The sequence below is a fragment of the Mustela erminea genome, chromosome 8 (genome assembly GCF_009829155.1).
Source record: "Mustela erminea isolate mMusErm1 chromosome 8, mMusErm1.Pri, whole genome shotgun sequence".
Taxonomy (NCBI): domain Eukaryota; kingdom Metazoa; phylum Chordata; class Mammalia; order Carnivora; family Mustelidae; genus Mustela; species Mustela erminea.
In genome coordinates, this window is record NC_045621.1 from 107,542,024 (window position 1) to 107,568,711 (window position 26,688).

Below are 26,688 nucleotides of genomic sequence, written 5' to 3' on the forward strand. Positions count from 1 at the left end.
GCAAGTGCCCATGAAGAATTCTTCCTTGATGGCCCCTTTACTCATAACCTGCAGTCTGTGAAGCCAGCACAAGTTAAGGAAGGAACAATCTTGAAATAAGGTGGATCCCTTAGCAGAGAGATAAGGCAAGGGTAACACCTAGGTTGAAAATTCAGCCACAGTTAACTTCGGCTGCTGTAGTCTACACTGTCTCATGTATATCCATGACCTCCTCTAACATAAGCAAAGGGTTATGCTCAATCCTCCAGCTGTGAAGTAGGCACAAGTTAAGCCTACTTGCGTGAATGTCTTTCTTCTCAGTTTTGTTAGCTCCTTGTTCTAGTTTGGCAAATGAGGGCATCTTTGCCTTGTGCTCTCTGAGGGCTGGCTAGCATCTCCTGTGACCAATGAAAAAATGACAATCAGTTGCATGTTTAGCAAACGTGGGACAAACCAGAGACCATGAGTTCACCGTTCAATGCATTTCGGGCTGTTCCCTCTATTACACACTCACATTTAGACCATGATGGTGTTTCTTCCACTGTGTCCAGAAGCAGAACTGCATCTTCTGAAGTTTGTCCCTCTGTATGAAAAATAAGTCTTGTTTGTGACCATTCATCTGATTCATTCCGTGATCACATGGCAAAGACTTAGGTGTCCAGAACTCTCTCTGTCAGATACTCCTCACTCACAAGTCATCAGGAGACCATGGTAATTATGCTATTACTACAGGATCTCCTTTTTGACGAGCCCCTCCACCATGGAAGAAAGCTTTTCGTTAGATGGATTTTATTTGGAATACAATCATCATTTGACAAATTTTTGATTTAGTGGGAGAATGACTTGGATTTATTTGGAAGGAGGCTGCTGCTCAGAACCTGTGTTCTCTCTTATTGTTTTCTTCCAATTTTCATTGCATGGTCCTTGGACCAGCACCAAGCTAAGCAGATTACATGTAATTTCACTTATTTTATTGTCTCCCAGAAATTGTTAAACACTGTAAATCCTGGTTCAGTTCAATGTTATAGTCTCTGTAAAGTAATCACAGATGCTTTTTTTAGAGAGTGGGTAGAGAGAAGAATAGTCAGTCAATTGGTTGTTATTCCCTGCTAATTATGTTTATAAAAGTTGGACCTCGTTTTTTAAAATATGAAACAATATTATTTTCTCTTTACTATATTTTAAATACATATAGTCATTTATGGAGACCCTTGGCTCTGTTCCCTGTAGTTAGAAAAGAATTGGTATGAGAGAGGCCTAAATCTTCTTCATTATGTCCTGAATCATTATAAAGAAATCTTTTGAAATGTATTTTAAATTATAAATACTTGGTTACTCTTCTCATGCCAACGATATGAATGGTTCAAATGATGCCTATCTTTTACTCCAAAGAGGAAACAGATGATAAGGATGTGGGTGCTTAGTCTCAGATACCCTAGAAATGGAGAAGCAGTGGGGACCTCAGAACTATCTAGTCCAATGGTTTCAGGTTACAAAACAGGAAACTACAACTCTAGAAGTGACTTGCCTCAGATCCCCAAAACTAGAAGTCCTGGGAAAGCAGAAAAACAACCATTGTGATCAATGCTGGGCTTATTGCATGTATTCTCATTTGATCCCAATTCAACTCTCTACTTTCATCCTCCAAATTATAGTAGCTAAAAATAAGGATCATACAAAATATATGGGTTTTCCAGTAAATATTTATGATAAGAATCCATTTCTGCCTAACTGAACAGCCCACTGTCTTTACGTGCGCACTGACATGAAGCAAATCAGGTGGAGAGCTGGAGAGAAATTTAACATAAAGGAAATCTTTTCCTTCCATGTCTGCTGAAGTCCCTTGTTCAAGTAGAGGAGAGTGGGAGCTATGCTTGATCTTCCTGTCCCTTCACCATGCAGGGGTCCTCCTATCAATTTTACCTGCAAAATATGTTTGCTTTTCTCCCTCTCCCCCTTTGCCATTCTAGATAGAGCCCTCCATAAGCCCTCAGCTGCTCTGGTCTACTAACTGTAACAGCTACCTGAGGTGTGGCCCTTGGCCACTCATCTCCATATACAATACATTCTACTCTTTAAGGACAGCCCCCTAAGGGAAGTATGTGAAGCACCACTTGACGGTGCGTCCTAGCCTCTACATCAATCCCCCTTCCCGCAATCCCATTCTCTTTTTTTCCCACAGCATCAAGTTCTAGTGCCTCAACATGGTCTAAAAGCTTATAGGATTGCCCTTCCTTCTGTCCTTTCCACTTCATCTTGCCTTCTGATATGCTGGCTTTTGAACTCTAGTCAGCGGACCTTCTGTTGAGTCCCTGACTATATCTGCCCCACACTTCCCTGCCTCTAGCCTTGTAGCATATGCTTTCCCTCTATTATCAGATAACACGCTTTCCTATTCTCCACATAGCCACTCCTGTGCCTCTGTGAAATCTCAATGCTATTGTCACCTCCCTAAGGTAGCTTTTTGCGACTTTCCAGATTAGGATAGGCTTCCTTTGTCTAAGACAGGGTACTGCTTCTTTATATCTATTAGTGAGGTAGGGGTTTTTCTCTGCCATTTGGAAGGAAGGCTTCCTTGGGGAGGATGAATCAATGAAAAGGGTTTGCTTCCTACTCTGACACAAATTTAGTTCTTGGGTTTCAAGTCCTGACCACCTGGAGGAGGCCATCAAGCTTCTCATGACAGGTGACAGTGTTAGCTTTTGTTATTTATGATCCAGAATAACATTTTTACACAGATATGGACAATCTCTCTAAGATGGTCTATGAATAGATCTTTAGGATTTCAAAGTTCTGTGGTCCATCTGGAGTGATCACTTCTTACCTGAGAAAGGTGGGATGGGAAGTTCTGTGTCTTCAGGGTTGTAAAGAAAAGCCATGGTGGATCCTTGAAAAGGAATATGGATATTGTTTGGGGGTCTCTAATGGAGAGATGGTTGCTCTATCTTGGGGCCAGCACCTTTGTGTACCTTGCCTTTTGGAGGATGGTCATGTATGCACATGAAAAGGATACGTGAAAGCTCAGGGCACTCAGAACTGCCATCCTGGGTACAAGGGAGGTCCCCACTAGGTGTTTCAGGTACTTGTGCCTTGGGTAGACCCTACCCCCGTCTTGACTGGCAGCCTCAGTCACACAGTAGAAGGTCACTATCCAACCATGGCATGGTGGAGCTGTCAGGAGAAATGCATCAGGTACTAAGGATTTAGCCTCTTCAATGTAGAGTGACCTCCTTTTTGGACAGTGAAAGACCCTGCAGGTCTTGTAATTTATGCAGGAGAGAAAGGGGCCCATGGCAGGGATACTGACTTCTTCATTTCATCTATTGGGCCAGCATTGGTTGGTTCATGTTGAATATTTGACCATGGTGTGCTCCTGTGTCATGGCATGCTTTGTACCTATTATAGTCAAAATGCACATTTAAGGATGGATGCGATGGATTTCAATCACATTTATCACTTATTTATAACTCCTGTGCTTAGAACATTGTCTTACAATGCTTGAGAAATCTTTAATAAATGTTGAAGTCCTTTTTTTTTTTTTAAGATTTTATTTATTTATTTGAGAGAGAGATAACAAAGAGGGAACACAAGTGGGGGAGTGGTAGAGGGAAAGTAGGCTTCCTGCTGAGCTCAATCCCAGGACCCTGGGATCATGACCTGAGCCAAAGGCAGCCACTTGGCAACTAAGCCAACCAGGAACCCCAGTGTTAAAGTCTTTATGAATGAAGTGTGCAGTGTAATAGGGGGTCTGAGAAATGGAGCTTCCTTCTTGGCAGGCAGGGCTAAGTGGGAGTGCAGGCAGGCAGTTGGGGTGGGGGAGATGGAATAAAAGTTGAATTAATAGATTGAAGGGGAATATAGTCTTTTTGCCACTTTCTGTTTTGACACTGTCCTAAAGTAAATTGTCTTCTTGCACACTGTTTCTAAATCATGGTAGGGACTCCCTCAAATGTTGCCTTGAAAAGGAAACTGGAATCAAAAATGGTATTATTGAGAAAGATTGAATAATCGTGCTGATTCAAAAGTAACATTTTTGCATTTAGCTATTTTTTTTTCTTTCTGTCTATTGGGGAGATGGAAGTGGGATGGATATCGATGTTTCTCAACACTGTGACATTTTTGCAAACAGCAAATGTAGCTGAGATGGGATTAGAAGCAGAAATGGCAGCACAGCAGCTGTGTGATAGGGAGCTGAGCTGGGAACATTCTCTTGCCAGGAGAACTGGGTCAGATTTGGTGTGGAAAGCATTTCCCATCTACTCCTTTCTCTTGTCTCCTACTCATTTGTCCTTGCACTTGCCATCAGAGAACATAAGGGGTGTGACCGAACAAACGGAAGTTTGGACAGCTCAGGCAGCTGGTCCAGGGAAGGATAGTAGAGTATAGTGTGAAGGGATGTGGAGAACGAACTGGGAGAGCATGACCTGCCGTGAACCAGCGACACCCCAGTGCATGACAATGTTGTCCTACGACAACCCAACGACAAGTGCTGATCACCACACATGGCTTTACCTTAACCAGGGAGACTCCCTCAGACATCAGTCTGAATTTCTTGTCACCAGAATCTAGCCAGGACACATGAATGTCTTTCAAGGGATGCTGAGTGCCTTTGTCTGTTTTACATGTACCTGAGGTCCATTAGACATTCAGTGGATGGAGCAAGTCTGAGGAAGGCGTCTCCCAGACCTGTCAAATGTGAGTGAACTGCTCAGATAAGGGGAGAATCTCAGTTTCTGTAGACCCCCAACTTCCATGGCTATTGATCCAGAGAACACCGAGAGAACACTGGGTTGAGCTAAACATTGGATTTTAAATCAATGGGGGAGTGGGGCATTTTTGTTACTTCCTATTCTTCTGCCTAGAGTCATATCACTGCCTCCCCAACATTCCACCTTCTCCACAGCCTCAAACTTGGGGTACAGCTTTGCTCTGGCGAATTTGTTTCTCTTCTGTGAAAAATAAAAAGAGGAAAAATGGTTACTGCTATCTCTGGATTTTGCTGTAGGAGCATTTGTGATTTTCCCTCTTCCCAAAGACAGCTCTTCCTCAATCATTTGCCATCAGGGAAGATACTTCCTTTTTGAAAAAAAGTCCACCAGAACTTTTTAAAAAGATACTGTTTATCTATTTGAGAGAGAGAAAGAGAGCTAGCAGGAGTGGGATGAAGGGCTGAGGGAGAGGGAGAAGAAGGGTTCCTGCTAAGAGGGGAGCCAGGTAACATGGGGCTCCATCCCAGAACCCTGAGATCATGACCTGAGCAGAAGTCAGACGCTTAACCCACTGTCCCTATCTGGACGCCTTACTGGAAATTTTGAATGCAGGCAGCCAGTCAAGCCAGGGTGTCCCCCCACCCGACCCCCCACAAAACTTGGACCAGCTTCCACTCACTTACACAAAGAATAATATTCTTCTTTATCTTCCCGATTCTAGTCGATGCACAGTTAATATTCCCCACCTCTAGGCTTCCCATCTGCCCCTCCCCACCACACTTCACTCCTGATGCTATTGAAAATCATCTTCATAACTTTAATCCAACCAATGTTGTTTTATTGTTTCTAAGCTTGGATTAACAAATGTAACATACATAATGGGGCTTTTAAACTCTGCCTTTACTCATCTTCTGGCCTCACCTCTTTCATGGCCCCTGGCCTTCCCTGTTGCACTTAATATTCAGAAATGACCAGTTCCCTATAATTCCCAGGAATGCCATTTTGCCAATTTCTCCAATTCTTTGAGCACAATGTGCTACTTGCTGAAAAGCCTGGCCAGGCACACTCCTTCCTCCCCTTCCCCACATCCTTACAGGAAAGCATCACCTCCCTTGTGAAACCTTTACTTGTTTCGTTATTTCTTCTACCAGGGTCCACTTGGGAGATTGTGTCTATCTGTCTTGCAGCAACTTTCACATCAAAACAAAGTTTTTTCATGTGTATGTCTTGAAACTTTACCCCTGTTTGGTCCATAGTTGGTTCGTGGTACAGATGTATTCAATGGATGAATGTCCTTGTTTTCATACCTGCTTCCTTAGAAAATGTTGATGCTTCCCATACCGCCCCCCACCCCAACTGGGGTCTTCGATGGCCTTCTTGTGGGTAACAGTGTGATCTGCAAAACAGGAATGGAAACAATCTCACAGGTATATCTGAACAAAGCTGACATTTTCTTTTCCTTTAAGGTCTTGTGGCTGAATGTAGAATGATCCTGAAATTAAGGTCAGCTACAGGTAGTTGTTTATATCAGCTGTCGGATTGCAGAATAAAAAATGGCTTTTATATGTTTGATTTTTATTGTTTTCCAGGGCAATGTCACTTTTTCTTGCTCCGAACCACAAATTGTTCCCATCACATTTGTCAACTCCAGAAGCAGTTATTTGCTGCTGCCCGGCACCCCCCAAATTGATGGGCTCTCAGTGAGTTTCCAGTTTCGAACATGGAACAAGGATGGTCTGCTTCTGTCCACAGAGCTGTCTGAGGGCTCGGGGACCCTGCTGCTGAGCCTGGAGGGCGGAACTGTGAGACTCGTGATTCAGAAGATGACCGAACGCACAGCTGAAATCCTCACAGGTACCGTCTTCTGACAACTGCTAGGTCGGCTTCTTGGTCAGCCAGATCAACACACTTTTGAGGTTCTGACTAAAACATGCAGAATCCAGCTGTCAGTGATGTGGAATGACCCACTAGTCATTTTATTCTAAGTCTGGGGAGGCCACCATATGTATGCATGTGTGTGTGTATGTATACACACACACAGAGTTAAATTAATATATATTTCATTTATTTATTTGTGGGAAGGGAGCAGAAGGGAGGGACAGAGGGAGAAGCAAACTCCTCGTTGAACAGGGAGCCTGACTCAGTGTGCGGCTGCTTCCCTGAGATCGTGACCTGAGCAGAAGGAAGTCATGACTGACCGACCACCCAGGTGCCCCAAAGCAACTTCCTCCCACATCCCCTCAAAAAAAAAAAAAAAAAAAACTAAATGAACAATAACAAAAAAATACCCCTGAATTCCGAAGTATCTATTGAAACTTTGACAAGTCTCCTTATTTCCTTATTCCTCAGCAGATTTGTTTGAGAAGCAGGAATATGAATTCCTACCTAAATATAAATAATATAGACCACTTACTGAACAGTTTGTTAGGTCTAGACAGACATGGCATATGTTATATGGACTCTTCATGATGCTCGTTCTAGGAAGGTTTTTTTATATGTACTTTATAGACAAGGAAGTGAAGAGTCAGGGAAGCTAAGTAACTTAAAAAATCACATGTTAATACCTGTTGGAACCACATTTCATCCTGAATTTCCCTGGTTGCAAGTCCGTAGTTTCCCTGTATATCACACACAATACCACGGAGCTTTTACAGCCACCAAATTTTATTTCAAGTGAAAGTTACTGAGTTTAATGAAATACTTTTTAGGGACACCTGGGTGGCTCTGTAGGTTAAAGGTCTGCCTTTGGCTCAGGTCATCATCCGGGGGTCCTGGGATAGAGCCCTGCATAAGGCTTCCTGCTCAGCAGGGAATCTGCTTTTCTTTCTCCCTCTGCACCTCTCCCTCCTCGTGCTCTCTCACTCTCAAGTAAATAAATAAAAATAGTTAAATTTAAAAATATATTTAAAGTACATTTTTAAGATAGTGATTAAATACTGATGCATATGGCCTCTAGGTATGGTAAAACTTTTAAAAACTGGCCCCGGAATAACTAACTTTGGGAAGACTTTTATGGCAATATACAGATTCTAGTATGTAGCAATACTGCAGAATAGATTTATGAAGAAGTCATGTATTTCAAACTCTGACTCTTCCATGTGATATTTTTGTAACATGGGACAGCAGAACTTTCTCCTTCCTTCTCTGTTTGTTACCTTACCAATGTCTCCTGTCTTTGCAGAAGCAGTACTTAGTCAACAAGTACTTACTGAGGCTACAATGTGCCAGACATTATATTAGGGGCAGAGGCATGTTCTTAAGTAAACAAATCATTTGAAAAGCCTTCATGGTTCTACAGTCTGAGTAAATACCCCTCCTCTGGACATCCTGGGCCAATATCCATCCTGGATTACACTACATCACATTTTTGTCTTAAATGTCTTCCTTCTCCCTACTGGAGTGTTAGTTTTGTTATCCAAATAAATTACAGAAAATTGATTTAAATAGTAAAGGGCATGACTTAATACCCAAGATCAAGTCAGATTGTGGGAGAACCTCATATGCCACTTAATGAGCAAAAATAGGAGAGCCTGGGTCTGGAACTTAGGTTCAAAAAATACCTCTTTTCCTTAATGTTCTATGGCTCTGAATAAACTTCTTAACTTCGTCCCGTATGTAAGTGAGAGTGGATTCGTTATCTCTGGTTGTGTAACAAACTATAGCAAAATATAGGGGTTGAGAATGTTTATCGTGTCCTAGTTCACAAGAGTCAGGAATCCAGAAGCACCTTGGCTGGGTAATTCTGGCTTCAATTCCATTGTTGGTGGGGGCTTCCATTACCTTAAAGTCCAACTCTGGGTCAATCTGCTTCCAAGCTAACTCATATGGCTATTGGGCAGCCTCAGAAGATCCACTTCCAAGCTTATTCCAAGGCCTCTCCAGAAGGGTGCCTCATGAAATTATAGTACCTTTATCCCAAAATGAGTGATTCAAGAAAGACAAAGAATACTCACGGTGAAAACCATAGTCCTTTTATAACCTGACACCAGGAGAGGCACCCCATCCCTTTTACCATGCTCTGTTCAGTAGTAGAAACAAGTAAATGAATCTCGGCCTTGCTCAAGCAAAAGGCATTATACAGACCTGTGGATATTAGGAGTCACAGATCATCAGGAACTATCTCAGAGTTTGCCTAAAATGTGAGATCGGAAGAAAAAAAAAAGAGTTCTTAAATCAGGAGACTGCAGGATGGTGACTAAATGAAATAATGTATCTAAAATCCTAAGCACGATGTTGAGAAGTAGTCAGCAGATTCCTTTCCCTCACATACTGATTCAAGACCTATAGCTGGAAGGGGCCTCACTCCACAGAGTCATAAAAGCTGAGTCAATTTGTGCAGTGACAGAATTTTATAAAATTTATAGAATTTCTAGTAATGGAGGTGAGTTAATCACTTAGAAACATAATATTCTTCATGTTCAGAGTTATAAAATTAGACCTCAGCCTCTCTATTTGAAGAAGAAAACCTCTCTATTTGACCTGGTACTAGGCTGTTTGTCTCTAATCAGCAAGATGTTTGAGTATAGAGACTTGTAGGCCTCTGGTCAATAATGCAGTTTTAACATAGGCTAGGCCCTGGTGGCACTTTGTTCTAAAGCATCCAGGTGCTGTCTGTATTATTAAGCACATGTCAGTCCATTAAAACACATTTATGACTGAGAGAGGCTGGTAAAAGCTGCCACATTACCCAGCTGCAGGAAGGGGAAAAAATTATCTGTTATTTCAGACCTGTCTCTCAAAAAAATGAAACAGGTAAAAGGAAGTTTTAAAAATGTGCTGACTGAATTCCTGAAGTCTGTCTCAGAAAAACTCTTGCTTTATTCTTTCCCCAATAATAATTTTTGAATTTTGGAAAATTCGGACCTCTCTCATTTTTTTCTTTGAAATGGAGCTATGCTTTGTGTCTGCTGAAATTTTTCTACCTGGGGAGGGCAGGGGAGACAAGTAAAACAACAAAGCCAACAGAAAGTCAACCACAGAAAAAGGAAAAAGTCAACCACAGAAAAGGAAACTTGTTTTCAAAGTACCTGAGATCATTGTGGCTTTCTAATGACAACCCCAAATGAGAAAGTAGGATGTAATGGCCATTGTTCTGTTGATGTTTGAGGCCCAGTGGGGCTACCCTCGACACATGGTACATCACAGAACATAGACAGTATAGCGCATTGCATTTTGTTAGTGGGACAGGGATTCCAGATATTTAAAGATTAATTCAGGCGTTTCTAACATCTTGGGTCTAAAAGAGAAAGTAACCCCCACGGAAATGGAAGTGCAGGGATGCCTAGCACATCCATTCCTCTTTCCAGAGCTTCATACAGAGTGCATGGCTTTTTGCTTTGGAGGTCAAGGACAGAAGTGCAAACTAGATGCATCCTCAAAGTAGAAAGCATCTGAATTCAGTTCTTCTAGGAGATGAAGTTTCCAGAAGATGAAAGATAACAATATAACGCTTCCCATATATATATATATATATATATATATATATATATACACACACACACACACACACACACACACACATATATGTATATATATATGTACATATATATGTATATACATATAAGAAGGGAGATAACAAAAACAAAAAGTAAATATATATATATATATATATATATATATATATATATATATACACACACACATATATGTGGAGATGAAGAAAATTTGAGAACATCTTTTCACTGTAACTGACAAGAGAGTAGAATCGCCAGTCATTGTGAATCTCTCGCAGGTCAGGCATTGTGTTGGGGCCTCATGGCAAGGATGAAACTGGGAACCAAAAAATTAAGTTAAAGTGACCAAGATGGTATTCTACCTCCAGACTTTCTTTTGGATTCCCAAGTTCATGGTCTTTATACTAGAACTTAATGCCACCCATATTCATATTTTATATTGTAATTCAAATGTAAGGAAACTTGAGAAAAATGATTTACAGATGTATGTTCAAAAGCTATTAAAGTGGGGTGCCTGGGTGGCTCAGTGGGTTAAAGCCTCTGCCTTCTGCTCAGGTCTTGATCCCAGGGTCCTGGATGGAGTCCCCACATCAGGTTCTCTGCTCAGCGGGGAGTCTGTTTCCCTTCCCCTCTCTTTGCCTGCCTCTCTGCCTACTTGTGATCTCTGTCAAATAAATAAATAAAATCTTTAAAAAAAAAAAGCTATTAAAGTAAATAGCTATCTAGTGTCTAAGTTAATTCTTCCCAGAACATTTTATTTGGTGGCTCCATTGAGAGATTCTTAGGTTATGTGGGATTTACACAAGATGGTGAGTCCATTGTCTTTAAGACCTCTTATATATTTTAGCTGAGTTTGCCTGCATAATATTATAAAATAAAGAACCCGTATCTCCATCACACACACACACACACACACACACACACACACACACATATTCATTCAGTATACAAAATATAAAGCTTAGAGCCAATTCCTTAGTAAGATTATCATCTAAGGACTAAGGGTACTAAGCAACATGAAGTACTACTGAGTGTCTATCTGCTTCCAAAAACTTTGCCCTGTATTATGCAGCCTTTACCTTTCTGATCACTGTATGCTCCAAACCCCACATGGAAATCGTGGGGCTGCCTTGGAAGAGAGAATACCTTCAAGGTGTCCTTCTGCACAGTGAGACTTTCCATTCCTCTTTTCAGGAATCAGAAAAGATCTATAGGCAAATCTTAAATAAATGAACAAACATCTGGGCTTTCTACTTTATGCATTTCAAGCTCTCAGTTCTTGACTACATTTCATGAGGTGGCATGTGTCACAGGGACTAGTCCATCTCTCACATCCACACCTGTTCATTGAGCAGTAGATACTCTGTTCTATTTTTTAATGTCAGAAATGGGTGTCACTAAAGACTTTTAGAGAGCTGTTGAGAGTGGAGATTGATATTGTCCAAACTCATCTGAATTATTAAGAAAACAGAACTGTATAAAGGTAAAGAATGCCACCTGCTCTGTTTCTTTGGAGAATCAGGGAGGAATGTTTTGAATTTTGTGTGAAACATTAAAGAATTGAGAGAAAAAGCTGGCATCACTATAATTACCTTAAATGTGATGTGAAACTTCAATGTTATTTTTATTTTTCTGATGTGAGGATGCCCAGAATGAAAATGGAAGAAGTCTGAGGGCTTTAGTCGTTGAAGTTTGAAATCTGCTTTTGTTACTGTGACATTTCTCAAAGTGTTAACTCCCCACTGAAAAGTGAGCCTGGGCAAAGAGCTTGAACTCAGGCTTTGGCATTCTTGGCTATGGCTTACAAAATGAGGAATGTGAGTAACTCTTGTTCTGTTAGACCTCATTGTCTTGTTCTGCTAAAGGAGAGACTTGGTGTAAAATTAGTAAAATCCCTCCTAGTCCTTTATATGAGTTCCTGAAGAAGAGCTGAGGTCAATCCTTTTCCTCATTGTCTTCAAGGAAATCATCAACCCAAGAGTTTTCTTTTGAAAATATGGTAAATGGCCTTCATTGAGGGTATGCAGGGCCATGTCCCCTGTCAGAGATCATGTTTCTCTACTCCCAAAATTGTGGTATATTTTGTGAAGTAAGAAATCTGAGCTTTGGGGTACCTGGGTACCTGGTTAAATGTCTGCCTTCAGCTCAGATCATGATCCCAGAGTCCTGGGATGGAGCTCCATGTTGGGCTCCCTGCTCAGCTTCTCCCTCTCCTCTACACTTGTGCTCACTCTCAGTATTCCTGTCTCTCTCTCTCTCAAATAAATAAATGAAATCTTAAAACAAACAAACAAACAAAAAAACACACAAAAAAAACTGAACTTAGCCTTTGTCCTACAATGATTTTGTGAATGAGACTTGGATGTTCCAGAAAGGTCATGCATTTGACTCTCAGTGACATGTATAGTTAGGAGCTAAAGATCCCAATATGAGAAGTTGTTTTGGGGGGAACTTTCTATAAATAGAACTAGAAGAAAGAGAAAGAGAAAGAGTGAGTGTGTGTGTGTGTGTGTGTGTGTGTGTCTTGGTAAGGGGGTGATCAGAATGTATCTTCAAACTATGTTAAGAGTAGAGATATTTTAGGAGAGGAAGCAAGACACAGATGTGACAAGTATCTTTGAGTATGGAATAGACTTTCTTATAGCTGAAGGTTTTTTACATGTTTACATCACTGCAATAAGTAGAACAAGCACCAGTAAAGTCAAATGGCATAAGGACAAGTTTTGATATTCCATTAGAGGAATAATCTATCCAGAGCTTTCCCTGGTACGACTAGAGGCATCAAACTCAGAGTAAAGTTTTCAGGATTAAGGCATGATTGGAACCTGGGAAATGGATGAAGTCTCCAAGCTGAAAGATGTCAACCTAACAGTTGGGCACAACTGAATGACTATTAGTTGGGAAGATGGAAACTAAAAACCAGTCCACAGGTACAGAACAGAATTCTTGGGCAAGAGGAGACATAACTAGCAAAGAACCAGAAATCAACCAGACACCATTGAAATGTTTTCAGGTAAGGCCAAGAGTTTGTTGAAGAGGCACTCCCAGCTTACCCAATTTAATTCCTAGATACAGGCAACTGTGTTCATAGTATTTCCTCAACCACCTTACAACTTTCGGTATTTCTATATACGGCTTGAATAGGAAGAATTCTAGAAAGGGCATTCCAGAAGTACCAATTATGCAATGTATTCTAAACAGCTATCCATTATCCACACTTAGGAGACTTCTGGGACTGAAGATAAGATGAAATTCTAGTGGCATAACCTTAGGTCAGCAGCCTTGATGGATGTTTATTTGATTATTATTTAACACTGACTACTTAAATAAGTCCTACAACTATGGTCAACACCATCCCACTTGTCTTTCAGAATGTATCTCAATTGATATTTTCTCAAGAAACTTTCCCAAATCCAGCCAGATGCCCCATCACCCAGCTTTCTAAATCTTCTCTTATGTAGCATTTGCCCTAAGGATATGTGTATGTGTGTGCATTAGTTTGCTGAAACTACTGAAAGGAAACAGTACAGAGTAGTGACTTAGGAATTTCTTTTTGTATAGTTCATGAGGCCTAATATTCTCATAAGGACACCAGTCACATTGGATATGGGTCCATTCATATAACCTCATTTTACCTCCATTATCTCTTTAAAGGTCCTTGTCTCCAAATACAGAAAATACAGACTCATTCTCAGGTACTAAAAGTAAGGACCTCAGCCTATGAATTCTAAGGAGCACCATTCAGCCTGTAACAATGTAAATTAATCATGTGTCTATTAATTGGTTGTTCATTGTTGTCCTGACTACTTCAGTATAAAGTTTCATGGGAACAAGAACACTGACTTGCTCATCAGTATTTGCCCAAGGCCTATTATAGCACATTCCTGATACACAGATTTTTGATAACTATGTGCCCTAGGTATAAGCAACTGCCTAAATGAATAAACCAGTAGAGTTGACTGCCAAAATGATTCAGAAGGATGTAATTTTAACAGTGAAAGAAGAGTTAATAGTGATTTTTTAACAAACATTCATGTTACCACAATCTTATGCTGCCGAATGTGTCAAAACCAGAGATGAGCTACACTCAGGGGACGTACTAATTAGATAAAGGCCAGTGGGACTCCCAGAGGTGGAGAGATGGCTGAGGAGCTGCATCCTGCAGGACAGACGTGCTCACCCTGATTAATACTTGTGGCCAGATGGTTTTAGGCTACAGCCCTGCAATTAACAGAGCTGGTCCCCAAATATTGCCCTTTCATTTAAGCCATTTGTATCTAGCCGCCATCTGCACATCAAGGAAACGTGATAACTTTGTGAACTTCCTCTTCTGCTTCAATTAAGTTGTCATTAATGCGTCTGTATTTCAGCTAAGATAATGTTGATGAGAAAATCCCATTAGCAAGGGCAAATACATAAATAGCCACAGGGCTACGACTGTCACAACAAGCTGCTGAGCACAGAGTTCAAGTTTCAGAAGACAGAAATGTGATGAGACATTGCATTTTATGGGAAACTGAGAAATGTCTGAGCTTTGAGATATCTTGTAGAGGTTGGGAATGTTTACCAAAACAGTGATCTCTTGGGCATTTACAGCTTTTTCAAGTCCTAGCAATGGCAGTGGGGTCATTTCATTTCTTAACTTACTCTTCCTTCTTCACCACTCATTCAAAAGAGGAACTGAAGGAGCTAGATTTTTATTGCTACATCAGAACACTCTAATAGTCAAAGGAAGTCAGGAAGTGATCTCACTTCCTTTGCTCTTTCCTATTTTCTGCTTTGATAATTCTCTCATAGAATTCACTTTGCTGCCATTTAATTTAGGAAGATTTTGAGGTATCAACTCTCTGCTGGCATTATACTCAGACTTGAGGATGGAGGTATTGTCCACCCAGAGCTCATAGGCACAGTTGGAAGGGATGGTCTTGAGGCATTTGTAATGCAAGACGACATATGCTCAGCTTAATATGGGAACACTGAAGAGAGGAACTTAGATGTGTGAGAAAGGAAGGGCTTTCTAAGGACAGGGGCAACACAGCTTGCTTTTGAAGAATGAATAGATTCTGACCAATAGAGAGGGAAGGAAAGTATGTGCCAATCAGAGGAGAGAAGTAGGAGATTGAGAAGTATAAGAATCCACAGTTGACTCAGGATAACTGGGTCACAAGGCAAAGAGAACAGACAGAATATAAAGCAGCATTCTGGCAGGAACATCAGATTTTGGGCTGTATCCTGAAGGTGATGGAGAAATATATCTCTGGAGCTCAGCTCACTTTTTACCATGTTGATTTTTAAGCTAAGCGTTCAGGCCTATATCAAGGAAACAAGGGGGTTACCATCAACAACAATTCCATCACAATTCCTCTCTGACTCTAGTGGATGGCAAACCCTGGTGTTTTCCTTGCATACCCTGACCAAGAGTTTTCAGGATCCAGGTTACTGTGACATATGCACCAGGCTTTAACAACTAGGAAAGGTTTAACCTGTGATTTATGGGCCATGTACCAGGGAGACCCTGCTGCTGACACTTGGCAATGGAGATTCACCTGGTGAGATGTTCAATCAATCAATGAGCATTTGGAAAGGAGAGGATGCTGCCCTGTTGATGATGAGGTGGATACCAAAACAGAATTTAGACTCTGACCCCCAGGAACTTGTAATCTCATCGGGGTGATGAGACTGGCAGTGATGCATTCTTAATTAATGGTAAAGAGCAGTAAATTATATGAACTAAATGCATAGATCAGACAGCAGATGTTATAGGAATTTGGAAGGAGAAATGACTATATTGGTCTGGTAAAGGTAAACCTCCTTTGCTCATTTCTTGGTTTATTAACTGATTCACTCAATCATTTGGCACTTATTAAATGCCCTGCACTGTGCTAGATAGAGAGTCTAGTGACTATGATAGAAAGTAAAAAAAAAAAAAAAGAAAAATGTAGGCACCATGGTGGCTCAGTTGGTTAAGTGTCTCACTCTTAATTTTGGCTCAGGTCATGGTCTCAGAACCCTGAGATCGAGCCCCACGTCAGGCTCTGTGCTCAGCAGGGAGTTTGCTTGGAATTCTCTCACTCTCGCTCCTCTTCCTGCTCTCTCTCTTAAAAATATATATATATATATATATAAATATAAATATAAATACATATATATATATATATATATATATATATATATATATACACATACATACATATATATTTCCTGTCCCTACAGTTGAGCAGAAGAAGCTCTAGGAAAAATATTGGGTATTGGAGGATAGAAAATGGGCTTGTATACTGGAGATCTGGGAGTAGAGGCAATGATTAGGTAAGTGTATTCACTCGGAGCATAATGAATGCCCTAGCCTAACTACAGTAGGGAATTTGTGTAGGAACATTAGGAAATGGGATTGAAGGACAGGTGGAGACTTGATTATAGCAGGCAAAGATTGTCAGGCTAAGCCTGTGGAGATTCAGTGACCCACTAAAGGACATTTGCTGTGAGGTGCTACTTAGTTCAATCTAGCAAGCTGTCCTGGACCAGAAAGAAGTCAGAGGCTTGGAAAAGAGAGAGCCCATCATAAAAATTCTCAGCTGCAGTGATAAAGGATAGAATAAAGCCTGGAGAGGGAATTTGAAGAAAAATGTGAATTCAGTCTACTGTATAGGGAAGGGTTAATAAAATTTCATAATTGATGGATAAACGGTATCCAAGAAAAACAGAACTCAGGATCTAAATTGTAGCATAATGGTACTAATAATTGTAATATGTTCTTTTACGACATGATTGACATTTTAAGACTGCTTTGTTCAATTATTTATGTATTCCCCACTTTGTTCTCACAAAAATTGAAACTGCTTTTGAACTATTAAGTAAATGTAGACATGACAGAATGTGGAAAAAGCAGCTGAATTTGGTTTTCTGGAAAAGATAAAGCCTAGAGTCTTCTAAGTCAAGCCAGGTAATTCTATCTCCATTTTACAAATGGAGATTAAGAAATATGTCTAAATTCCTAGAAATTTAGAGAGATTAAGAAATCTGTCTAAATTCCTAGAAATTATAAGTGGCAGGGCCTTGAGCAAGGGGTACAAGGTGAATAAAGGCATCACAGAAATCTGTGACAAATTCTTTTCAGGGTCGGAAATAGAGTCTCTGGGGACTCTGCTGTGGCTTGAGCTAAATCTCTGCAAGTTGATGTGTGGCTCTAACAGTTCATGCTTAGACGTCCTGGGACAGCCCCTCTGTTTCAAGGGTTTTGTACTCAAATCATCAAGAGAGATGCTGAAATTAGACGAAATCTAAAGGGCAAATACCTATTCAGTATTTGAGGGCAAGAGAAATACAGAAAGGAAGAGGAGGTGAAAGAGAGCACCAAGGCTCTGCAGCCTCCAGAATTATTGAATATGTCATTCTCAACCAACGGAGATTCCCCATCTGGACCAACCCCAGCCTCCCCTCCCCTAAACTCACCCAAGGAACTTTTGTCAGTATCTGGAAACAATGTTGGTGCTGGGAGTAGGGGGCTGTCACTGGCTCTAGTGAGTCAGGGGTGCTGCTAAACATGCTGCACAAGAGGCATAATGCATAATCCCCTACCTCCAACAAAGAATTATCTGGTCCAAATGACATAGTGCCAGTGTTGAAGGACTGACTCTGTTTCAAGGAAAACCTTACTTCCATAAAAAAAATTAGGGTTTTGGTCTTTCAGGATATTACTTAACTGCTCTGAATCTCAGTTCTAACAAATGTGAACTATAAGTTGCTGTGAAGTTCTCATTACAAAAAGTATTTAAAAAGGCATATTAAGGGGCTCCTGGGTGGTGCAGTCGGTTAAGTGTCCAACTCTTGGTTTCAGTTCAGGTCATGGTCTCAGAGTCCTGAGATCAAGCCCCATGACCAGTTCCACATTCAGCAAGGAGTCTTCTTGAAATTCTCCCTCTCCCTCTGCCCCTCCCTCCCTCTTTCTTTTGCTCTCTCAAATAAATAATTAAATCTTTAAAAATAAAGAAAGAAAGAAAGAAAGAAAAAGAAAAAAGAAAAATATATTAAATGCTCAATGAGATCACCTACCTGGAAAAATAAAATTAAAGTAATTACAATTAGCTAGAATTCCAAGTTAGAGCTAAGCAGACATTCTAAGAAACAGAAGTTGAATGTGTTTTAATTCTTAGAAGCTAGAAGATCTACATAACACCAGGACCAAAGTTTCAACTTCGTTTGGTCAAGATAGTGTATTATTTCATGCATAGGAAGTTCCCAGTACAGGGAAATCCATACAGACAGAAAGCAGACTAATGGTTGACTAAGGCAGGAGGTGAGGGGGTGAAGAGATTAGAGAGGTGATGGCTACATGTTACAGTGTTTCTTTCGGGGTTATGAAATGCTTTAAAATTAATGTTTTGATGGTTGCCTAACTCTGAATAGACTAAAAACAATTAAATTGTGCATTTTAGATAAACAAATTGCATGGTATGTGAATTTTATCTCAATCAAGCTGTTCCAAAAATAAAAATAATGAAACACAAAGTTGAATTCAATGTCAGAAAATAGTTTTGCAAAAGAATTGGCCATCGGTTCCTGGAGAATGGCAGGGCTGGCTTTGGAGGGGTGTAGAGCAGGAGCTTAGCCTGGGTCCCCCATACCACCTCTTCAATTTTGGCTTCAACTCTGTAACCCCATGAACCTGAGCAGCTCTCTTCCTTTTCATTTTGTACCTATAGCATAAAGACAATAAAACTTGGCCGCCTGGATCATTGTGAGAGTTAGGAATTATACATTTAAAATGCGTAGCACATCACAGATATCCAATATCTTGAGCGTATTATTAGCTATTTTTACAATTTGCCCGTGTTTCAAAAGTTCATTTACAAGTTCAATTGCAAGAAGGGAAACTGATTTTATTTGTTAGTTTGCTTTTTGTTTTCATGGAGAAAAACTTTTGAGTCTTGGTTCAGATCCTGAGCAAAGGACAGAGCAATTTCTTTAACTCTCTCTATAAAAGATCTTTCCTAGGAGTGCCTTAGGCTGAATTCAGGGACCTGTGAGCAACAGCTTTAACCCATGAGAGCAAGAAGTAAGAAAGAATGAAAACATTTCCTAACCTTTATCTCAACTTAAACAGTTTGCTAGTCTTAAAAAAAAAAAAAAAATTGTTTACATTTGTTTTCAGAAACTTTGAAATTTCCACTACTCTTTATTAAGAAAAAAACAAAACAGACAAAAAAAAACATGTAATCATTCCAGAGCATTCTAGTATTTTCTCTTTGTAATAATTTTCAACAAAATGGAAACCATAACCATAACCACATATACTATATAGTCTCAGTTTTTCTCTTATCGGGATATCACTTGCATTCTTGGACATGGTCATTTTTAATTACTTTATAGTTCATATTATTAAGTATTCCATGTTCGATTTAGCTAACCTGGAAATATTGGTGGTTGTAAATTTTTGGTCTTAGAAATAAATGGCATCATGAACTCTTTTCACTGTAAATCTTGGCTGCAGCTCTTGTACTATTTTAGGACTAATTCTTTGGATTAAAATTTATGGAAAATGAATTATGATACTTTTAGGAACTTTTTTTTTTTTTTAAAGATCTTATTTGACACAGAGAGAGAGATCACAAGTAGGCAGAGAAGCAGGCAGAGAGAGAGGGGGGAAGCAGGCTTCCCGCTGAGCAGAGAGCCTGATGCGGGGCTCGATCCCAGGACCCTGGGATCATGACCTGAGCTGAAGGCAGAGGCTTAACCCACTGAGCCACCCACGTGCCCCAGGAACTTTTTTTTTCATGTTCGGTATTTTGCTTTCCAGAAAGAATGCACAAAATTATGTTGCCACCAACAATATATGAAATTTCCTATTTCCCTTTCTATCCACTAACTTGGTATAGTGGTTTTTCTTCTTTTTCTAGGGGATGGCAAATATTATTTGACATCACTTACAGGTCAGAAAATTTGTATTTGTCATTATCCAATGATTTTTCCAGAAATCAAATTTCATATTTTAAGTCTGGTCTCCTAAACCATATGAATTCTTAGAACTCCAAAGTCATCCTAACATCATTTTACCTCCAGGGGCTTTTCCCCATCAGATATTCCTGAACTCAAAGCTACTGCTTTCCCAGTCTCGCCACTGAAAACTTGTATTCGTTCAGAACTTTTGGTCTCAGGGAGGTTTTTGGAGGAAAGCAACCCGATAAAATTGCTTTTCCCTAATTTCTGAATAATTACTAGGACTTAAACCTGTACTTTTAAAAAGAGAATTCTTAGAAACTAAACCTTGAAGAACCTCCAGAGCTGTTATTTTGTTATATATATATAACATATATAGACCTTCATATGTAACATATATATATATATATAACATGTATAACATATAAACAGAATGAAGTAGGAAGGAGGACCCAGGCAGAAAGCAGATTTTTAGAAGGAAATATATCACTTTGCTTGCCTTGGAATCTGTTCCCAGCTTCAGCACCTCTAAAACAAGCCTTGTTTTTCCCAGCTTCTTTTCTTCCTCTTCCGAAACCTCAAATGGTTAACTTGTTAACCAGGCTGCACAATGGGCTCTCTGGGGATCTCTGAAACTTCCAAGGCCTGGGGCCACCCTGAAGCCTGCCTTAATTAACCTGGTGTGGGGCCCTGGGACCTGTCTTTTCAGAAGCTCCCCAGGTGCTCCCTTTGTGTGGTCAGCACCAGCACCAGGAACGACTGACCTAATAATTTTCTTCAGAAGAGTGAAGATTTCACATAGGCTCTCCCTGCAGGGATTCAGGACCATGGAGGAAAAGATCCAAAAGATCAAACCAAAAGGAATTGCAGACCAGAGAAGAGAAAAGAAAAAGTGAAAGAAAGAAAAAAAAGGAAAAAGAAAACAAACAACCAAGCAAACTCTTATTAATAACAATGTGAAAGAGAGCGACATGGGTGTGATGGGGGAAGGGGAGGGGACCCAGAGTCAGAACACAAAGGCCAGCGCTATGGCCTGGCCACTCACAGGGCTCAGACTTCTTCCTTTAGGCCACATTCATTTGTAAAAGGAGCAGAGGATGTATATCTGATTAGCTGGGGCTGTCCCCATGGCCTCTGTTTCCTTCTTCCTTACTGAAGCTCTGATGCTTAGCAGAGTGCTGGGCTCTTAGGGGTTATTTTTTTACATCCTCTAAGTTGGATTAGTTAAGGACTCCTTTTCACCTCCAACAATCTATAGTTTGTCTGCAGATGCAGTATCCTATATTATGCAAATGTATTTCAATCAGTATGCAAATAAGAGTAAAAGGAAGTAAAGACCTACAGCTGGTTATGCCCCCCAAATGCCCCTGCCAGAAGTCAAACGTTCATCACCAGGAAACACCTGACAGAGCCTCTACCTCATTAGCAGAGTCCCTGTGGTTAGGACCCAAACACTGGCTTTTGGGAGGAAGTAAGGCTGCCAGGTGGAGCAGCCCTTGGGTTCACCCCAAGCAGATGTTCAAGGCTGCAGCATTGACTGCTAGGGAGCTGGCTGGAAATGCAGGAGGGTCTCTTACATCTGGCCTATTGTGAGCAGATGGGGCACAGCTGCCTTGGTGCATCACAGCTGGGCCCCCAGCCTGGTGCTGTGCTTCTCCCTGGGCATCTTCTCCAACCATCTGAGGGCTCAGGGGCACAAGCTCTTTAGTAGCTATTCTGAGAAACCCTGCAGACCTTGGCTCTGATTTTCAGTGCTTCCTTCCCAGCTGGTTTCTTAGGGACTGCTCCACTAGGCTCTACCAAATCTGATCTCTTTTACCTCTAGGAATAGCTCTTAATCCATCCCTTGCTCTCAATTTGCATTGCTGCTACTTTGGCTGAGACTCCCATCATTCTGCCTCCTGGGACCAGTGCATGCAATAGGCCCTATCAGTTCTGCTTCCAGCCTTGATTCCTCCCAGCTGTCCTCTGCCATGGGGTCTTTACATATGTATCTCCAGCCATGTTTTTCCCATGTTAAGGACCCCTCGTGGACTCCCATTGTTCTAAAGCAGTGATTTTCACTCCTGGCTATACATTAGAATCACCCAGGAAGCTTTTAAAAAAAAACTCAAATGCCTAGGGTCCCATCTCCAAGGGTTCTGATGGAATTAGCTTGACTAAAGCATTCTCCAGAATCATTTATTCAAGGAAACTGTGGAAAGCCATTCCTTGGTTTGGCATTGCAGGCCCCTAGGTGATTGGATCCATCCTCAGTTACCTCCTGTTGCCCTCTCCTGCTTCTCATTCCAGACCTGTGCTTTTTTGTAGTTTTTCTGTCTCCTGAACTCTTGTTCTATGAGTAGAGAGCTCTTGTGCATTTTTCAGAAACTGCTTGAACCATTTCTGCTTTGAAGCATTTTTAGGGTCCTCCCATGCCGTTACTTAGGTTTTCTTTCTTCTCTTCTCCCATATTACTGCACCAACCAAAATGGCAAGTATTGTTCTTTGCTTGCTTCTCTGTTGATCCCACTACCCTGAACTCAAAGGACAGTGTTCTAACCCTTGTTGCTTACATCTCTTCCATTTAATGAGGGATTATAGGCACCTTGTGATGTCTTCATACTTCCAGATGGGAGGGACCACTTCGCAGTTGCTGTTCTGTCCATTTGTTTTAGGTAACATTGTCTATTTACAATGCGGCATGAACTGTCCTACGCGCACCACTGTATTAACTACTGTATAATTCTCACAATGGCTAGTAAGTACAATCATTTCCTCACTTTGCAGGGAAGAAAACTGAAGCAATAGGAATAGAAACGCCGCTCAACACACAGCAGGGCACAACAGATGTCTATTGAGTGAAAACATGTGAGGCAATGTGATTTTTTCACAGACACATCTTTGTGACAGGATTGGTGATTAAGACTTAGTTTCCTTCAGCACGCACCTGACATGAACAGTCTTAATGGATGATACACTTGTAAAAAGAAATAGTCCCTATCTTTACAACTAATTCCCAAATCAGTTGTCTCAATCAAATAGTCCATCAGGGTAGTATGCACCAAAGACATCAGGGGTGTGAGAACAAGGGAGGACTAACTTGTAATAAGCACCTACTATGAGGTGCCTGGGTGGCTCAGTCTGTTAAGAATCCACTCTTGATTTGGGCTCGGTCATGATCTTGGGGTTGTGGGATCAGAATCTTGCATCGGGCTCTGTGCTGTGAGCAGTCTGCTTCAGATTCTTTCTCCCTCCCCCTCTGTCCCTCTATGCTCTCTTAAAAAACAAAAAACAAAAAACAAATAAATAAATAAACAAAATCTTAACAACAACAACAAAACCCACCTACTATGCCTGCAACTGTCCTAGAAACTTCCCTGTCTGATCTCAATTGATCCTTTTATAATGACACAAAGTGGGAATTATGATCTTTTCAGATGATAAAGCCAGAGTTCAGGGAAGTCAGGTAACTCAGCCAGTGTCACCTAGTTGAGGAAAAACGTTGGGAATGAACTGGTCTGTTACTTCTCTCAGATGGGAGGTTGCCTCTGCCTGGAACAAGAATTTAGTATTCTTCATCTATTTTTGCCTTTAAAAACAGTTTATATTTTCCTTAAAAAAAAAAAAAAAGGCAGATAAGGTACTTTTGGAAAACTGTGAGAAAACTGAAGTCACCTATAACCCCACCACCCAGAGATGAAATCACCATGGACATTTGGAATTTTTTTTTCCTTTCAACATTTTACTCTGCATTTATACAGCAAGAGGTCTGTTCACATGGCCCTGCCTTTTATTGTAGTATACAGAAAAATTTGTGTTTTCCCTTTTGTTCTGAAACCAAATGTATCAGATGCGGTTCAGCCACTTTAGAAATAATAGAATTAGAGCAGTAAACAGAGGAAGAAAGTTGAAGTGTGTAGAAACGTGGGGTTTGTGGTTTAAGTACAGGGACACAAGGGGTGCCTGCTGAGACACACAGGGAGCACAGCAGGGGAGGAGCATGAGCCCCCTTGCTCCAGACCGCCCTACTCAATCAGCCCCATGTGGGCCTTTCCTGTTTCTTTTGCAGGAAGCAACTTGAACGATGGCTTGTGGCATTCTGTTAGCATCAACGCCAGAAGGGACCGCATCACTCTCTCTCTGGATAATGATGCAGCATCCCCAGCCCAGGACACCACCCGTGTGCAGATTTATTCTGGAAATAGCTACTACTTTGGAGGTAAATTCCACAGGTTTTGAAAGTAAAGGAGGGAGGGAGAATGCAGTGAACAATTATTTCGCCCTGATTATTATTATTATTATTGGTTTTTTGGCCAATTAGACCATTCACACATGTATACACACACACACACACACACACACACGGGTACCCACTCCCAAGCATGAAATAATGAGAAGCAAACTCTCTGACAGCTGTGCAAATATAAACTATCTAGGTCAGGACAGAGGAAGAAAAAAGAAAAAAAAAAACTTTAGCTATAAGAGCTGGTGTTATATAACATGTCCAAAGGAGATTTCTGTAGCTATGCCAAGCTCTGTGATCACATTGGTAAGGAGAAAGTCAGCTGAAAACTTGGAGAATATGTACCAACAGTCAGCAATACGTGCAAAAGGAATAATCCAGGCAGAAAGGCAAAACCAGCAAGTTCAGCTGTCTAGGCTATTCCTCTACCGCTTTACTCTCTGAATCCCCTATCTGTTCCTTCCTTCCTGACATCCCTGGAGGCCATGTCCATGAAGTGGGGCTCTACAAATGGGAAAGGTCTAGAAGGCCCATGAACCTGTAGCTTCACATGGAGCTGACGGTACAGATCCAGCTCTTTCTATTGCAAGGTGAATCCTAGGGACCTTCCCAATGAAACACAGGGCAAACTGGAAAGGATGAAAAATATATAAGTAGGAATTTACTGCATTTTTATGGGTGCGTGTGCATCTGTATTTAGTTTTTTTTAAGGCATTTCTTTCATGAAAAATATTAGTATCTAATTTCCTAGTCATCTGTTTGCATTAGACAAACAGTCACTGAGAGTAATCTCAATCTCTGTCTGACCTTGAGTGAGACACTGATGGCCCCTGAACTTCTTTATCGAGGACATGGGGAAGCAGAGCCAAATTACTGGAAGACTGCATTAAGGGCAGGGTGTACGTGTATAGCACAGTTCTCCCAACACGGCAAGGAATGGACAAAATGGCTTTGACTTTTGCAGATATGGGCATGGACTGGACCAGTTCTCAGGTTGCTAATTCTTTTTCTTAGGAAACTGAAGGGAATTATTATGTAAAGTTATAAAGTACAGTCTCTCAAATAGAATTTACAAATCACTTCTCTCATGTGATGACACGTGGTTAAGCCTTGAAATACAAATGGGCATTGCATAAATGTAACATATGCATCTGGACATCCTGGAAGAAATGAAGCGTAGAGCAATACTTTTGTGGTTTGATTCTAAGACCCCATGAAGAGCCTCTGTCCTCCATTCTAAATCTTCTCCATGTATGCAAGGACAATGGATTCCTCCAAGAAGAGAGAACTTCCATTCGCTGTACATGGCTTATGGGTCTTACCTCATTTAATTCGTGGGGTAACTTTGTGAGGTAGGCAATTTTAGCCCCATTTCACAGATAATAGGACTGGGGTTTGTTGAAATGAAATCATTTGTGCAAATATTAGAACTCACCCCTAAGTCTGTGGTGTCCACAAACCACTAGTTTGGGACAGCAAGAGGATGCTAGCGAATGTAGCATAAAGGCTACCAAAGAAGGGCTCTTGGGGGCCCCAAAAATACATTTTACAGACTGCATCATTTTTGCATCACATTCAATGTTTCCCCAATAAAGAGAGAGAAGCATTCTTGTACTTATTTCTGGGGAAAACAGTGTTCAATAATGATGGCATCTGAAATGTCTCAAAGGGAAAATGTGTGCCTTCCCCAAGTTTAGAGGGCACTGGGTTTAGAAGGGGAAGGTTTATCTGTGATTTAAACAGTATTTAAAGAAGCGCCCCACATGTAGACTGTAAACTTAAGGAAGGTGAAAAATGAGTTTGAGTAATAATAGTCAGCTTACATAAATTCTCTCTACAGCTTCAATTAGAACTTGTAGCATCTCTCTTCACTTTATAGTGTGCCTGTAAGCTGTTAGCCAGCTGCTGGGCTTCTGCCCAACAGTGACTGTCTATTAGAAATGGCTGAAATAATTCCCAATTATTTATGGGTTATTGCCATGTTTTCAAGCTTGCATTCCCATATGCTCTGAACCTATTAAAACCATCAGGATGGAGTTTATAAAGAGCACAAGCACTCATATACCTACGTTACTCTGTACCTGTCTTAATGAGAAGCAGATATGCCCTCGTTGCTAGCTATGCTAAATCAGTGTAATAGATTTTTTTTTTTTTTAAGAACACTCTTTAAAAAGGTACAGTGTTAACCTTTCACGTGTGCTATTACAGCCCTATAACTATGTGCATTTAAACCCCTGGTTCCTTTGGCTCTGGGATTTGCTTTGCACAAGTCTTCAAAATTCCAGTTACGTTCCTATGTGTACCTTTCTCAGGAACTAAGCCTGTTAATGCTAACAATTAACCAGACAATTACTCTGCCACCATCCTTACCCAAAGCGTAATTTCTTTT

At 40.7% G+C, this 26,688-nt stretch overlaps 1 protein-coding gene across 2 annotated transcripts in view; it reads left to right on the forward strand.

Moving 5' to 3' along the window:
* Nucleotides 1-26,688, forward strand: part of CNTNAP5 (contactin associated protein family member 5) — an 825,683-nt gene that overhangs the window by 424,630 nt on the left and 374,365 nt on the right. For both annotated transcript variants that reach the window (XM_032353926.1, XM_032353927.1), the window contains exons 8-9: nt 6,278-6,542; nt 24,126-24,275. In XM_032353926.1, the coding sequence (XP_032209817.1) occupies nt 6,278-6,542; nt 24,126-24,275 (415 nt within the window). The remainder of the gene's footprint in view (nt 1-6,277; nt 6,543-24,125; nt 24,276-26,688) is intronic.